Source organism: Lepisosteus oculatus, chromosome 10 (genome assembly GCF_040954835.1).
Source record: "Lepisosteus oculatus isolate fLepOcu1 chromosome 10, fLepOcu1.hap2, whole genome shotgun sequence".
Lineage (NCBI taxonomy): Eukaryota > Metazoa > Chordata > Actinopteri > Semionotiformes > Lepisosteidae > Lepisosteus > Lepisosteus oculatus.
The window spans coordinates 42,564,882-42,582,198 of record NC_090705.1 but is presented as its reverse complement, the minus strand read 5'-3'; the positions used below and the strand labels follow the sequence as shown (position 1 = coordinate 42,582,198).

At 43.0% G+C, this 17,317-nt stretch overlaps 1 protein-coding gene across 10 annotated transcripts in view; it reads right to left on the bottom strand.

The window, feature by feature from the left end:
* trak1a (trafficking protein, kinesin binding 1a) overlaps nucleotides 1-17,317 on the bottom strand; it is a 42,600-nt gene that overhangs the window by 6,382 nt on the left and 18,901 nt on the right. For 8 of the 10 annotated variants that reach the window (XM_069195248.1, XM_069195251.1, XM_069195243.1 and 5 more), the window contains 12 exons: nucleotides 13,327-13,403; nucleotides 11,296-11,412; nucleotides 11,001-11,101; nucleotides 10,047-10,155; nucleotides 9,616-9,694; nucleotides 8,721-8,851; nucleotides 8,264-8,338; nucleotides 7,082-7,219; nucleotides 6,307-6,383; nucleotides 5,602-5,829; nucleotides 4,596-4,900; nucleotides 1,205-1,540 (listed from right to left, as the gene is read on the bottom strand). In XM_069195248.1, the coding sequence (XP_069051349.1) occupies nucleotides 1,205-1,540; nucleotides 4,596-4,900; nucleotides 5,602-5,829; nucleotides 6,307-6,383; nucleotides 7,082-7,219; nucleotides 8,264-8,338; nucleotides 8,721-8,851; nucleotides 9,616-9,694; nucleotides 10,047-10,155; nucleotides 11,001-11,101; nucleotides 11,296-11,412; nucleotides 13,327-13,377 (1,747 nt within the window). In that variant the 5' untranslated portion in view covers nucleotides 13,378-13,403. The remainder of the gene's footprint in view (nucleotides 1-1,204; nucleotides 1,541-4,595; nucleotides 4,901-5,601; nucleotides 5,830-6,306; nucleotides 6,384-7,081; nucleotides 7,220-8,263; nucleotides 8,339-8,720; nucleotides 8,852-9,615; nucleotides 9,695-10,046; nucleotides 10,156-11,000; nucleotides 11,102-11,295; nucleotides 11,413-13,326; nucleotides 13,404-17,317) is intronic. The other 2 variants (XM_069195244.1, XM_069195252.1) reach the window with 1 other exon arrangement.

The following is a 17,317-nucleotide window of genomic DNA, read 5'->3' as shown; positions in this document are numbered from 1 at the left end:
ACAAATGTACCACTCCAGTGATAATCCCAGCCAAGACAGCTGAGCTAAAATTAAACCACCACAATGCTGCCCTCAGTAAAAGCTGCTGTGCTTCCATTTCGGTGCTACATCTCTTATTCATGCCTTGAAAATTAGGAATTTTGTGATACTGGATTTCCCAAAGCTCCAAAAGGAAAGCTACCCGAGATGCAAAATTTAGAAATGATTGGTTAGAGAGCAATTTATGAAACGAAGGACTAAAAAGAATTAAGAAATGATTGTGACAGGATGGTGGAATCAAATTTGGATGAGAAAATAATCTGGGTAATTAATAAATGAGCGCTACTGTATGCAGAAAGGTGACAAAAATAGGTAAAATAAAAATGTAATATTATACCAATAATTTTTTCTTCTGTGATTACAGTCAAATGAGGCTACCAAAGGCTTAAGAAAATGCCAATTAAAATCAAAACTGTGCAAAAAAAACATAAATTAAAAAGCTGTGAAAACTGTACTAAACAGATACCACAAAAATAGGCCCTTCTGTGTTAAACTTAAGAACTAAATAATCATTCATTTCTTCAAGTAACGTATTCAATTTTAATTAAGAGTTGTAAGAATGTCTATAAAGATCGCCTAATTGGAAAATATTTTTGTTGTTACAAAAAACAGCATTTTTGTTCCAATTATTAGTTTTAACTAAAAATGCCTTTTCAGAACTCATCAAATTTTCTATTTAGTTTTATATTTATGAAGAAAGACATTAACAAAAGTCAAGGATACATGCCCTACGCTGTGTTCCACTAAGAATCAGCAGGCACAAAAGTGAAAACTTCCGCTGAAAACACTAATCTAAATGATATGTTTAGTGATGTATTGAACTGGACTGAACCGCAGTCCGACAGCTGGAGCAAAGCCAGGGCCCCAATCGTTTTGCCTCGTGGTCTTTTTTGTTGAGCAGCATCGACGCACGAAAAATCCTTTCTATTTTTCTCACTTTGCTGGCACACCGTAGCAGCTCCCAGGGCGGATCAGGTCAAAAGATTAAAAACTAAAAAAACAAGTTAAAAAAAAAAGGAGATGTACTCAAAGAAAGGCGCAGCACGCGGCCGTGGGGCGCGAGCGTGCGCTATGGTGGTGGAGTCAGTGGCGGGGATGAGAAGGGTGAACGAATGCCCCAGTATTCAGCATCCTGTCAGACGTCCCAATCCGGAGGCTCCCTCACCAGACGCCTCATCACCGGCAGCCTTCTGCTCCGGGGTCTCCGTGGCCGTGGGCGGGGGCTGGCTGGGGGGGGCGCCGCTGTCTGTGCCAGTGACCCGCGGCCCCCGCGGCCTCTCACCTGAGGCCTCGGCGTGCGGAGGGGCGGGGCTTGAGGTAGAAAGGCTCTGGAAAGAAAGGTCACCTGGCTCGTCCTCCTCAAAGTCTGTGAACTGGTAGACCTCTTCCAGGTCCAGCTCCAGTGGCCTGAAGCCCTTGGTGACCACGCCAGGCCTGGAGTCCAAGATCCCTCCCAGATTGGGCTGGGCCAGCTGCTGCCAGTGGTGCAGGGTGGCAGAGCCTTCGCCACAAGGGGGCACACGGGACAGAGAAACAGAGCGTTAGGTGCGGCCTTCCCCGTGGCCTCTGACCTCCGACCTCTCCACAGCAGCACTGTGACTCCAGCGGGCCTGTCTGGTGTCACTAAAACGATCGTTCTGCTGGTAAGTGAGGCCAAGGCACTCCCATGCCCAGCTCAGCTTGCTAGTTAGTCCCTGCTACCTTTAGACGCACAGCGCAAAGAGACTGCTCACTTTATCACCCCTATCAGCTCCCTACAAACAGCAGAGGAGGAAGACCTTTTCCCCCAGTACAAAGCTGAACACGCGGAATTGCTCGTGTAAGCCATCGGCAGCCTCTACTCGAATAAAGACACTGAGGAATTCAGAAGAGAGATATTCATGTTAAACGGACGCTGGACACTTTACAGAAAGTCAGGTCTGTGCAATTCTACGCATAGCACATACCCACTTCCTGCGCTACGTGTCGGATGTGAATTGTGTAGTCAGCCAGTTTCCACAGCATGCATATGTGCAAAAGAGAGAAAATGTGTCGACGCTAACTGACAAATTCACTTTGAAGGACAAAAGGTCGTTTTTATGAAAAGCTGGAAAGGTATGGGAAAAGCTCCAGGAGCCACATTTAACAACTTCAATACAAAACCCAGCTGTACAAATAAGCATAGGTCGCCTTGTATCACAGCAGCAGCCAAATAAATCAGAATACATGCAAACACATACAGTATACAGCACACAAGATACCAGGGAATAACCTTTCAGCTTGTGCAAACTTTGCTTTTCATCATTCCTGTTATTTGGATTAGAACACTTTAATTTTATCCTAACCATTTTATATATCCTTAAGTGTACAGCATGTGTTTGACACCCAGAAAAAATATTTAGATATATTCTGCAGTATTAAGGTTGGCATGATTAACATATGATATTTAAATAGTTGTATAATGACAATACCAGGTCAGAAAATGGTAGGCACATTTATGAGGTACTTATAATACTGGAAAATTTAGAATCTGAATGAAAAGATTTTAAAATAAATTCCATGCTCAAGTTATCCGAAAATTACCTGAAAAGAGTTAAAAGGTATACCTAAAATGTAAACAAAATGTTAGTTGTTTTACCTAAGATTTGCCTAAGTTTTATATTTGGCTATTATGTGTTTCTAATCCAATTATGCTAAATCATATGAAATAATGGGCTCATGGTGATTAATCTTATCCTTTTAACATTTCTGCCCGACAAACATCACAGAGAGAAAACACTGTACATTGCAAAATGCTGGAAGAAACACAAATTTCAAGTCCAAGGAAGAATATTGTCATCAATATATTGCAAATAAGCTGTCGTCATTATTCTGTGATCTACTATACAGGTGTTGCACTCAAAGGTTAGGTACAAGAGAAGACATTAAATCAAAGAGAAAGACAAAAAGAAACTGGAAGGACAGTTATGAAAATTAGCAGATTTTATTGAAGATGTATATAAAAACAAATGCTGGATGGCAGCACAAGAAAACCAATCAAAGATGTAAAGGAAAAAAGAAAAATGAAGAACTGATAATGGAAGTACAGACCAGAAACAAATTGAAAGCAGGATGAAAAGGAATCAGAAAGTTCGCAGAAACAGCCCTGGCGTTAATGTATTCACACAGATACCTAACCTTTAGAACACCTACACAACGAGATGCGTGAAACCTTTAAAACATCTTTGGCTTAATGTTCGATCAAGACTAGAATGAATGCTCATTTGGGAACTAATACTGTGTATATATAGTAAATAAATAATTAATGAGACTATCAACTAGTGACTCTGTTTAGACTTGAAATTGTATATTCTAAAGTATTAACAAATTTCACTATTATCTGTACTAATTAAAAGTAACATAATAACACTCATTGTAAGTAGTGTAAAATATACTAGCATATTTAAATGCATGCACAACGTTCCCTGTCCAAAAGACATCCCTGTATGAAGTAAATGGCCTTGGATGTTTTCTAAAAATGAGGAACATACATACTTAAAATGGATGTCTGGGTGTTAATATATAAATCTGCCTTGCCGTTAACATTTAAAGTGCATTTCTAAATTCTTTAAAAATATACTTTATTACTTTTTATGTTATCAAGTGCTCAGATTAATTTGATTAACTATGTTATTTTTATTAAAGTCTAATACTTATCTCATTTATGTAATATAGGGTTCTTGGTTTCGCATTTATGTCTCTAGAGCAGAAACAACAGAGGTAAGGGGGTATAATACACATTTAAAAAACAATATAGCAAAAGACAGTAAAAGCCTGAATGAACTGTATATCAAACTTTCATTTTTAACTCCAAACCAAAGAAAGAAAATACTTCAGGCTAAAATGTTTTAATCTTGGTCTCTTAAAGTAATATTTTAGCATTTTATTTTTTTCCTGCCTGTCCATTTTTGCTTCAAAGAATGAGTGACATTTTCTCAATGTGCTGAAATCCAACAGTAAACGCCTGGAGGCAAAACCCCACAGCTTGGTGCAAATTTATCTTTGGTGCAACATCGCAGCCCTTTTCTCTAGTGTTCATACTGTGTGAGGAAGATTAGCCCCATGTTAACACTCTCTCAAAGTTTCAAAGACGCAAGCTGGCCCTGCAACTGGAACACGGATATTACTTTCGGAGATACGGCTATCTCCACAGGAAGTTTGGCTCTTTATTGGCCGATAACAATGGAGATGATAGCTACTAAAGTCAATTATTTTAAGATTAACCCTCAGGTGCCGGGATCCACGCGAAGGCCACCCCATCTGAAACGTTGCGATCGCTACACTACGCTCTGCTTCCGTTCGCCTGACTCGAGGCAGGGAAAGATCATTCACACAGTATGCTGCAATTATGTGTCAGTATCCAGCTGTGCGAAAGGCAGCACCCTTGCCTCACGGGCTCTCAAACCAGCAGCGCGGCTGACTATCGCGGAAATAAAAGGAGTACTGAGTGGAGAGGCTACCAGAGCCCTTGTGATGCACCAGGGACCAGAGGGAGTCAAAGAAGAGGAGAGAGAGAGGCCTGGGCCCCGCCCGGTCACCTTCGAGCGGCTTGACGATCTGGAGCTTCTCGGGCAGGTAGGAGCGGCTGCCGAAGGAGAAGACGGACAGGCCGGAGTGGTGCGTGCCCAGCGACATGATGCTCTCGGCGGGGGTGAGGCTGCCGCTGTGGAGCTCGCCCCCGTCGGCCAGGTCGCGCAGCTTCCTCTCACGCTCCTCCTCGAAGAAGCGCCGCTCGCTCAGGTAGTTCTCCCGCCGCAGCGACAGCCGGCGCAGCGCCACCTCCAGGTCGCGGGAGCCCGGCGTCCCCGGGGTGCCCGGCTTCTTGTTGGCGTCGCCGTCGCTGCTGGGGAACGCCGCAGACAGAGCCGGGTCAGCCCGTCGCCAAGCGCATCGTCACGGGGTCTCGTACCGAACTCGCGGCAGGTTACAAACGAACGCGCGTTTCACTGGGGTAAATCCAGAATTGCCGCTTCTGAGAACTGAGGTTCCCTCTTGGACACGGCTAATGCAACGTCTTCATGAAGCCTGAAGCTTTTACATGGGCCACTTGCAATGATGCCGTGACCTCTGCATATCACCCGTTTAAAGTTTTATCGTACTCACAGCAGTATCTCCCTGTCTTGGAGTAATCCTCTGTTTCCTGGTTTCTTACCCAACAGAACTCTTCATGAATGAAGCTTAAATTAAATTAATTAAAACAGTTCTATAAATCACTTAAAGTCTTATAATACGGGCGAGTGATGAAGTGCCATACATGTATAATACATGTACAAGTCCTGCATTTACAGTATATACATCATTAACTGACACACAATCTACTGCCAAAGGAAAACAGCAACAAATTGAACCTAACTGTCAGTGCAGAAAACCGTTAATAATTAAACAGCCAGTCCAGTAAGCATTCAATGAGCTTAGTTCATCAAGATTTCACTAATCAAATGTTGGTCAGCAATACCCTGAAGCCACAGGGTGCCCCAGGGCATTGATATTTGTTTTCTACCCAACCTTCCTGGTCTCCTGCAAGTTGAAGACTAGGCCACCCACCTGCCTTCCGGGGACTCTGTCTCCAGGATGATGCTGTTGGTTCTGTTGTCGATGACGATGTTGCTGACGTCGCTGCCGTAGAAGCTGGAGCGGGGCGTGCTCCTGCAGCTGGACAGGGCCGAGGACTGGTTGGAGCCCGGGATGTTCATGGGCGACGGGAGCAGGGACCTCTGCTTCGCCGTCTGGTTGATGTTCTTCACGGTCTCGAACACGCGCTTGTGGTGCAGCCTGGGGGCGGGGGCAGAGGAGCGCAGACACGTCACCCCCTGCCAGCCCCCTCCGTCCACTTTCCACCCGCGGGGGAGCCAGGGCCGGTCCCGGCAAGGAGAGGACGCGAGGCAGGGTACGCCCTGGGCGGGACGGCAGTCCATCGCTGGGCGCACAGACACTCACCAGAAAATCCTGACATTCTAAGCCGTGCTAAACAACAGACATGTGTAGACATCACATGCAATCTTCTGATGCCAAAATAGCCTAGGAAGTACCTGCTTGCCTTCCTAAACAGGCAATATATTCAGTTTTGTACTCAAGCAGAACGTATATATTGGAACATCTACATTTGACACAAATTAAAACTTGGGATTCTAAATTTCCAGAGGTCTCCGGCTCCGGTCTCAGCCCGGGAGCTCTCCAAGCTCCGTGTTTGACGACCACAAACTGTCGGCTTTCCTGCTAAGACAGCGGATCGGCTGTTCCGAAACCCACTTGTGCTCCTCCATTTCGGGGTCTTCCATGTGCAGCTCCTTCCGCATGGTGCCCTCGATCTCTGCCGCCAGGGAGTCCTCGAGACAGCAGAAGCGGAGGTTAAGCCCATGATGGTTTAGTGTCACAATCCCTTCTTTCCAGACATCAAAAACTTCAGATTATTACTGGTTCATCCGGAGTATCACAGTTCTCGAATTTGCTCAATGCTGTGGTCTTGAGTCAAAAATAAAACTATATTTAGACAATGTGCTGACTCACATGAGTTTGAGAATAATGAAGCAGTTAAGATTAAATTCAGAGCAAGCCGATTTAAAGACATTTTTCTAACAAGGAGACATTTCACATGCATCCAGGTAAAGCTTCTGGGACCAAACCAGCTGTTGTTGGAACCCATGTCCCCCATTACATAGCCAGTCTACTCATTCATTTAGCTGCACAGCTGTAATCGCTGTAACCTAACCAGGCTCTGGGGGGATCAATAAGCAGCTCTATCCATAATGAAGAGAAAACCCTGTGTAATCCACTGTAAGAGACCGATAGGAAAAGTCCTATTTGCTGTATCTCTGGTTTTTGAGGTGGATACCCTGGCTTGTCCTCAGATCGAATGGCTACTTACTACCACACAAGACAGCTCGACCGAATGGCCTCCTCTTGTTTCTAGCTCTTCCTACGTCCCTTCTCGTCCATTACGATGCGATGCACAGGTAAGGAAGACTAATGGCAAGACTCCACGGGAGCTTCCCGGGACAGAGACGCCAAGGCCTACTGTGCCTACCATAGGGAACAGGCCGAGCGCATGGAAGCGGCGCGGGGTGCTGCTGGGCACCGTCTTGTTCCGCAGGTTCTTGAGCTCCTCCTGCGCCTCGTGAAGCATCTCCATGCACTCCGCATACTTGTCCTCCAGCTCCCGTAACTAAGGTAACAAACGAGACGAACGGACACCCACATCTCAGTAAGAACAATAATTAATAATAATAATTGCTTACACTTATACAGCGCTTTTCTGGACACTCCACTCGAAGCGCTTTACAGATCATGGGGATCCCCTCCACCACCACCAGTGTGCAGCCCCACCTGGATGATACGCCAGTCTGCTCCCCACACACCAGCTCTCAGTGGGGAGGAGAGCAGAGTGATGAAGCCAGTTCAGAGATGGAGGTTATTAGGAGGCCATGACTGGTAAGGGCCAATGGGAAATTTGGCCAGGATGCCGGGGTAACACCCCTGTTCTTTTTGAGAAACGCCCTGGGATTTTTAACCACAGGGAGTCCGGACCTCGGTTTTACGTCTCATCCGAAGGACGGCGCCTCTTTACAGTATAGTGTCCTCGTCACTATACTGGGGTATTAGGACCCACACAGACCCCAGGGTGAGCACCCCTGCTGGCCCCAGTCACACCTCTTCCAGCAGCAACCTGAGCTTCTCCCAGGAGTCTCCCCTCCAGGTACTGACAAGATTCAGACCTGCTGAGCTTCAGGGTACTTAGCTTCAATGTGATCCTGCAGCCTACAAGTGTCTTTTTTTACCAAAAGGTCCAATGGAAGATTCTGTCAAGACTAAAGTACAGGTCTCAGGTGTCTAGTTTCTAGCACGCCAACCTTGTGACAGTGTCACAGAAAATAGCTGATCTCATTATATCTAATTATGTCAATGTGCTTCAATGGGGCCACTTCAGGCTGCACAGAGGAGCAATGACATGTTTTAGTTCTTCGTACAAGATCATCCCTCGGTGGACAAAGCTTCACCTACTGTTAACATCCTTGCAATGAAATCTGTTTTCTGTTCTAGACATGTCTTAAAGCAGCGATTCAGTGGCAATCCTATTTACAGCTCTGAAAGCAGGCGGTGAACGCAGAAGACCTTGTGTGCAGTTTTGGTCCGTTCACCATCTTCTTGACCACTGGGACAGGAAACGGACAGGGGAGGAGAGTGTGAAACACACTGAAGTGGTCTTTACCTCAGCTGTGAGCTGTCGCTGAGCGTCTTTGGCAGCCCCCAAATGCTGGGTGAGCTCTTCATTTTCAACGGCATACTAGGAAAAGAAGAGTAACGCATTGACACAGGTTTCCAGAGGCGCGTGGAGACAGACACAGTCATTAACTGTGTAGACTGCAATGGTTAAAGAAAGTCAAAAGATCCAGTAAGCACATATACTGTACAGTATGTGTATTTGCCTTATGTAATAGTGTTTTTGTGCTGTAAAAATGTCCATCATGATTTTCATGGTGGAAATTGGGCAATAACAGAGCCCTAGTCCATTGACCCTAGTTTATCGTAATGCAATTCTTCTCTGCATATTTGTAAAGACTACCTTGCCAAAAAGTGCTTGTTCATTCTATTCATATGTCAGTTTCATATATGGCAAAGGTACAGCAAAAGACCCATGGCACACGATAGTGAGAATCCGATCATACCGACTTGGATTTCTTCTGCAGATCCACGATCTGAGACAGCAGGTGGGTGATCTCCTCCTGCTGTCGAGCTGCATCTTCAGTTTTCTTGGCTAACTCTTCAGCAATGCTGGAGATCTGTATGTTGGCATCCCCTTTTCAACAAGCAGAAAAAGAGAACTCATAACGCACCTTCCAGGTTTATTCATGCTCCCACCAAACAGAAAGGATCATGCAACAATCAAAATGGTATACTGTAACTTTAACAGCTTCAAACCAGGCAAAGTCATACAGTATCAACGTGTCAAATAATTATAGGCCAGGAAATGCAAAGTGTCACATTTTCACCCCTATACGTTTTCTTATATATTTTCTTACCCCAAACCTTTCCTATAAGTTTTTACTGATTTTTATGTGAAAATATTAGTATATTAATACTAACATATACCTGATTTTGTAAACAATTATACAAGAACCCCAAGAGGAGCAATGGAGCATTTTGACATGAGCACAGCCCTTTCTAACTCATGGGGGAAAAGCCCCCTTTTCCAGCTCAGGATCATCATCTACAGTGTATGAAGAGCGATGACTGGGGGGCAGTGACACGTAACACCTTCTGAAAGCAACGCCATCGATTTCCACGTAAAAAAACACACGTTCTTCCTCCAAAAAGGACAATTCATATCTGTGATTGAGGTCTTTATTTGTGAAAAAACATCTGACTGTATTATCTTCCTTATGTCATACAGTATATACAATTGAATTTACGTATGAAACAAACAGGCTTGTGCTGCTCTCAGTCACAGATGCCAGACCCAGAATTCATACCAGACTCTAAGGAGTGAACAACCACGAACAGACTGCAGCACCCCTCCCTCCTGCCCCCTGCTGCACAGCATCAGGAAACTGAATTACTCACTTAATTCTTTGACACAGTCATTCACCAACTGTTGCTCTTTCTCTTCATACGTGATTGTTTCTGTCTTCAAGTGGCAGGCCTGGCGCGGGAAACAGAAGCAGACAGGTGCTGTCACAAGTACCTGCATACATCAGAGTGGGGCATCAAGCCAGAGCGGCCCTTCACCTGCTCTTGCAGGTTGCCTAAGGATTTCTACAACAGCTATACCTTTGATTGATTTAAAGGTGCTATGTTTTGAAACTAAAGTTCAGCTTTGCCAGACTACCACGGGTATTTATTAACTTCAGACGAGAAAGTTATTTAGTACTTAAAACGTTACCTCCAATTTATCAACAATTATGCTTTCTACCCATCACAATTACACCTCGCCCTCTGAAAGTGAAGCGTGGAGATTTGCTGAGGTTGTACTTTCCTTTCAGAGCACACCTTACCTCTGACCGCAGGACTATGTTCTCTTCCTCAAGGTCTTTGAGTTTCTTCTGCAGGGAGTCAAGGGGGAAGTAATTTTGGACTGACGATGTGGATTCGTTTCTCCTTATCCTGCCCACATCAACACAACAGTAGTTCACATGTAGTGATCAAGAAGCAAGCTGTTAGGATAAAGACTATTTGGTCCTTCTGAAACACCAGTGCTACATTCAGTAATTGCCCGATTACTTTTAAATTGAACTGACAGGGTAAACAAAGTAGAAACACATGTAGCAATACGTTAAATGATTGCATTAATGCCTCAATATTCACTTCATAACTTAGACTCTATACAGTCTCACTCTCCTCTATTAGATTCTTAATTTAACTCGGTGGCCAGACTTTAAGCATTCAGAATATGCAGGCCTAAGAATGGAATTAATTATTATTAGATTGTTACCGAAAGCTAATCAACAGAAATATCACAGGAAACCATAATGATAACTGAAATAGGATAAACAGAACACATTGTGAAAAAAAGACTACATTTCAGGTCAGAAATGGCCCCCTTTTCCCCCTAAAAAGTTTTACAGGAGAGAACAGTTACACAGAGAAGTGAAAAACAAAAAAAAAGGATGAACTTGAATTTTTGTCTCAAAGAATTGAGGTTTTAATTTTTAAAATCCCCCAGACTGAGACAATATGGAGAAACATATAGCATCAAGAACAGGACAGAATGGAACATACACTGTAGGTGTATAAAGCTTGAAAGTCTTGAAGCTATCTGACGTAACTTAAAGAATGATTCCAGTGAAGATGATACACGGGGCCGAACTGAGCAGATTGCCCCACGGGGTTTCTTATCGCAACTGAGAAAGAATGCTCTGAGAGAGGCCGAGCTGGAGACAGCAGGGCCATCTTTCAGGGAGGTAAAGGCCGAGGTGGACACAGTGTTGCAACGGAGGCTGGTCACTCACGGAGTACAGCAGGCGGAATCGGCATCACTCTCCTCTGCCGCAGTGGTATAAAACTGGAGCAGCTCGTCTTTCATCGACAGCTCGTGCCGCAGCTGGGAAACCTGCAGAGAGAGCAGCCCCACGCTGAGCTAACAAACTGAAGGTCACGTGCTGCTTCCTGGGACAGGCAGCAACAAAGAGCCCCTCCTGCTGCTCATTTACATGCACCCTCTGGGCCTTGAGACGTCTCACAAACGACAGCGGTACCTGCAATTGCTCATTTGAAAGGTAGTCCACTATTCCAGGCCCAGCTCACCTCCTCTCGAATGTGCTCCACCTGCTCCTCCAGGTATTCATTTCGCTCTGTCAGAGTCTTGTTCTTCTTCAGCAGCGACTGACCGATCCTTGCAGCCAACTCCAGATCTCGCTCTTTCTGCAAAAGATTAAAAAAAATGAAAATAAAACTTTTCTCTTTCCTGAATAGAAATCAGGACTGGACACAGGACTTGGGACTATAGGAAGGTACATACTGGCCGCGTGAGGCGACTTTAACACTGGTGCTGCCTCTCTTTTGGCCACTAACTTAACAAGGGTGTGCATCTGCATTATCATGCTGTGACAGACGCCAGTGTCTGGTAGCTCAGTGATGTGATGCTCCGGCCCAAGCCAGCTGAGCCCTTTGCCCAGACGGAAAGGGCTTAGAACTGTCTTACTGATGATTTTGTCGGGCTCAACACCATTCCAGAAGTACACTAGTCTACCTCCCAAAATAAGAGGCTTTAATTTTTACAGAAAGATACGCCTACTTCACGCTCTCAGAGAGGAGACGAAATATAACAGTGAGTTATAGTTTCACATTTTTTTCCTATAACCCTTCTGCAATATATTTAAAATTTTAAAATAATATGAATGACAGCCAAGCTACCTTTAAATATATTCAGATTCAATGTAAACTGTGCCGCCTGTGCAATTTTTATTGATGTTAAAAATTTAATAAATCTCTGACTGGACTGAATAAGACTTTAGGAGAGGATAAGCTCATAGACTATACAGCACGAACAAAAGGTTTTAGAATGTAAGACATATTGTATTTATTGTGCAAACTCATTGTACTCATGAGGCAAAATTTCTATTTTACAAGTTAGACGCTTAAAACTATTTTAAAGTCATTATCTTAAACTCATTTTTTTTAGTAGCAGAACTATCGCCGAAATGCAAATGTCACAGGTGACCCAATTACAATACAGAACTGAGAAAAGAGTGGGCTTAAATTCAAAACAGCACTGCGTTTCCAGATGTGATGCCATTCAAACTGAATATGAAATTGTTACTCTCGCACGCTTCAAGTATTTAATATTGAGCACTAGGCACTCGAGGTCCAGGCCCTCTTCGTGGTAGTGCATTTTAATCGAGCACCCCCTGAGCTCCAACTGATTCCCATTCCCAATGGCACTATTTGAACCAATTCTTCACTCGTTATCAATATTGAGCTTGATCAGGCGTGAGGGCTTACGCAAAATGTATATTTAATATCAGATGGAACTGTGTTGTAAAGAAAAAAGGCAGTTTAACACACCCAACTCAGACGGATCACGATCAAGCAATATTCAGGTATAATAATTCTTAGGGAGCAGCCCTTCACAACAGTACTATTTCAAAGCGCAGAGTTCAGTACATACTCACTAACCTAAAAACAGAAGTGAAAGGTTATGCAAAGCTGACTACGGAGCCTGAAATGAACAATAGCAACCAGTCTTTGAAAACCAAAGCTTGTATAACAGCAAGACAGGCTAGGACAGCCATGGGAAACATTTCCTAGACTATAAACTAGGTCACTGTCTGCATGAGAGTATAAGAAGGTTACTGAGAGGCCACCTGGAGCGTCTGGTAGCTAGGAGTTAACTGAACCAAGGATCTCGTACAGACATTCATTGAAAGTATGGAACAAGCTGCCCAGCCATTAGTGTAGAGACACACCTGCTGTTCCAGTTTTAATGCTATATCAGTGCTTGTACACTATACTTGTAGAGTGCATTTGAGAAAAGGTGAAAAGTTTGTTTTTTAGACTTGTAGACCCCTATCCGTATTTGGAAGATATATTTATAAGAGAATATGCTGCATGACGTGGAAATGCTGGATATAAAAGTACAAATGTTAAGCATCAGCAAAAAGGCTTCAGACAGGATGTCACACTGTTAGTACAAGACCATGACACAGCGCCAATTCAAAAACAGTTGTTTTGGAACTTTTCATTTAGTTACTTTTGTCAAGGTGAGAGCAAACTATCAAACGACACCACTTGCCTGCATCGGCTTCATGGCTTCTGCCCACCTCCTTTAGCTCTTACCTCTTCAAGCAGACGTGTGACAGCATCTATGTCATTGTATGTTTTAGTCATCTGGCCCACTCTTTCAGCACATAGAACTGCAGGGAGAGAAGACAGGCTTGTTACTGCGTTACTGCACAAGCAGCACTGTGACCAGAGGGAATCCTGCTGTAACTGGAACTAAAACATTATTATTTTAAATAACTACTTCATCAGTCTGGACCCTACATTTCAGTCTGTTGGCCCATCACCATGTTCCATAGCCACCAACCATAACAGATTCTTCCAAGACACCCCCCGGCACTCTGAGATCACTCCGCACACACAGCTAAACACTCACAACACTTTCTCTCTTTCATACTGAGGCATTTATTCCAGGCATGATCAGCACTTATAAAGGAGTCCCTGCTGTGGTAGAATTAATACAATTTTCCACTTAGTTCTTACTTTCTGAAACTAAACATTTTAAGATATGCCCATGCAAATAATGTCATTTTTTTTAGATTTCAAACTCTTAAACACGAGAGATAAGCACTTGCAGGGAAATGAAGGCAGCACACAAGGGCCACACTCAAGTCGTCTTCTCTGAAACAGGAGCAGTATCTATTTAGTAGCCTACTTAGCAGAATGGCCTCGAAATGAAACATAACTGGGACACTGATAAAGCTGAATAAGGTCAAAATACTTTAATATCCATGAAGTAAAAAAACATAGTAGCTAAAAACGACTGTTATCTACAAGTTTGACAAACCAAAAATCTAAGTACTGTCCAAGGCCTGTTTTATAGAGAATAATTTTATTCCAGCCATAATGCATAGTCGACTTGACAGAAGTATTCTTCTTTTGTATCATTTTCAAAAACATTTTAAAATAGTGCCCATTCAGGATATGAGGCAAAGAAAACAAAAGTCTCTTGTTAGATTCAAACAACTTGTAATCACTGCTGCAGTTTTCTTGCTTAGACAGAAGCAGGACCCTGGAGGAAGTGTATAATAATGCTACATCAGTGCCGGACACTGTTGGAAACTATGCGAGTTGCTCGGAATCGGAAGTACAGCAAGCATGATGTTATGACTTCATACTAGATCCCCAGGAGTGAAGGTAACCGTGCAAAAAGTGAAATTTGTAAACATCTCCCTTTGCATTTTACACGTCGATCACAGACACCTAATCTCAAGGTCAAACAGACAAACAGGCTATTCGCCCTTGTTTGCTTACACTGTTACTTGTATCAGCTAATCCCATTGCTGGGATATAAGTGAGTATCCCATAAATCAAATGGGTAAATTTAAAATTTAAAAAGGAGAAAGACCTTGCTCACGTTTTGCCAGAAGCAAGGTGCTCTTTGTATACCAGTGATAACACAACTGCATGCCTTCGAACAGCTTGGGTTTTCTGCTTTTTACTTCAGTCAAAAACAACGTCACATTTTCAAAACCACAAAACACAAACTGAGACAGAGGACTTAATAAAAAAAACATCCTAACAAATGTATACACAATATCTGATATCAATCCCCCTGAATTATAGGTTGCTGTTGCATCCAAGAAAAAATGGCAACACAGTGGATCTTTAATTTTCAAGAAGCAAAACTCAGTTTTGTACCATTTTTAGCCAAGAGCATAGAACCAGACTGGGAAGAAAGAAAAACAAAACAGGAAACCTTACTCACCCACAATACTTTGCATTCACTATACATCCTTTGATCCCACCGGAGCCCAGAGCTTATATCCAACAGAAAGAGACCCTCTTCAGCTACCACATAAAAATAGGGCCCAACTGGGTGAAGGGTAGCAGCCATTACAGAAAAGTGAGACATGGCTTCACTAATTCTATGACTTTAGGACGGTCAGGTTACACCAGCGCAGGAATGTCTCCAGAGCACCAGGGTGCAGTCTGGATGTTGGTTTAACTTTTTAAAATCCGAAGAACAGACCCTCCTACAGCCCAGTGTCCCCCACCACACCGGGGCATCGGGTATTGAAACTCTGGTCCAGAGCAAATAGTGCCACCTACTGAACCACCACCAGTGCGTACAGCTGAACAGTAAGTGAACAGGCCCAGGCTTGCTAAGCTTTTGAAAGCTAATGGTACATTACAGTACCTACAATCACACATGAGTCCTGATGGGCCAATCTCTCCTACCTTCAACAGCCCCCCATTGCTCAACTCTACCTGAAAATGCTGACTTTCAGGTTCTGCAGAAGATGGTATCTTGCTTAGCTGGACTCAGGGACTTTAAACATGATGCCCCTCATGTCTGAAAAACCCTTTCCCTCAGCCTTAAAAATTCTAAAATATTAGATGCATTCAAAACATAACAGTTGTTTTGCTTATGTTTTGTATAGACCTCTGGGATGAATGAAAGTTCATTGTTTCCATTTACTACAAATGGGGCATGAGGGGTGCCAGAAATATTCTCCTGCAGTCCACTTTTCCAATGTCGCCAGTAAGTAAAACACATTGCAATACAAACTGTTCTCCCTCATGTTTATGGGACATTTCTGATGCAAATGAAAATGAATGCTGTCCTATACAGGGAAGCCAAAGATCGGGAACATACCGCCTGGCTTTGCCCTTGTTTCAACTAGAATTGGTTAGGCCTGAATGACTTTTAAACTTAGTTTCTTTTTAAAACCCATCTGCTTTTTTTCTGCTTCTGCCTGATATTGGATGATCAGTTTCATTTCTCTAAAGATGTACTGTACACAGAGATATACTGTACAAAGCTGTGTAAAGCTCTCTACTCAGTGGAACACGTTTGTTTACCGTACAAATCATGATTAAATTCAAAATTGGGAACTAAAAATGAAGTCAAACAATGCATCGCTTCAGGTTTTAAACAAAGTACTGCTCATGTTTTACTGTAAGATTTCCAAGCCAAAATGATTGTGCAGTAAAATATTGTTGATGGAAAAATATATAAATGGGGGAAAATAGGAGACCACATGCATTACACTGAACATCAAGAGGAAGTTCAACCTGCTTTTTATGTGCCAGCCATGTGGAAACAATGTAAATCAGGCAAAATGCAAAACAGAAATTTCCATGGGCATCATGTCTCATGGTCAGACCTCTCAGACACATGAACAGTAAGAAGACTTCTAATAACAAATCAGCACACGTGCGTTTGTGGAGTATGGATTCATGGTGACCATCAAAAGATCCGTAATCAGCGGCAAACATTTTTCATTATCTCTATCTGCCCTGTCTAATCTGATAATGCCCTGTTGGTTTTCTGTCAGGCAGAGTGATTAACATTTCCTACAAATATGAAAGTAAAGTGGGTGTAGGTCACTGATGAGGTTTATTTAATGACTCTACTAAACTCTTAGGTTTAGAGTTCAATCTTAATGTTAGATCGGGCGTAAAGTGTAATGTGTAGTGTAAACAGTGAACTCTTAAAATTTTAAGAGAGACATTTTGGTCGATATAAAAAAAAATACAGAAAGTTATTTTTCATGACAAGTAAAAACCATTCTCTTGAAAGTGCACAAGAATGACATGGTGCCGAATATTCCTTTAAAACAATACAAAGGCACAAAATGGGTTTTCTATATCACACAAATTATTTCAGATGTCAGTGTAAAACAATGATTATCATTACGAAAACACCTGTCACCAACTGCACTAGTCCGACAGACAGATATGCTTGGTTCTTTGGAGCCTGAGTCAGATTAACACTAGCTGTTCATGCCCAGGAAACAATACACACATGACTAAACGGCACTGGGTGAGTATTATTTAAATATTCAAATAATACAAATAAAAAAATGAATAAACATTTCAAAAAGCACTGAGTTCTCATTACTCAGATCATTGCCGTGTTTCTGTCTTATTCAGGCATCTGTCTGGAAACGCTTCCAAGAGCTCCAATCAATTCAACAGATTAGAGACAGATTTTCTCTTTGAGACAATGAACAGTACATTACAGGTAACCAGATAATGTAATAGAGGGGTCTGAGTGCCTCCCACATACAGTAACACAAAGCACAATGCAAGGACATCAGCC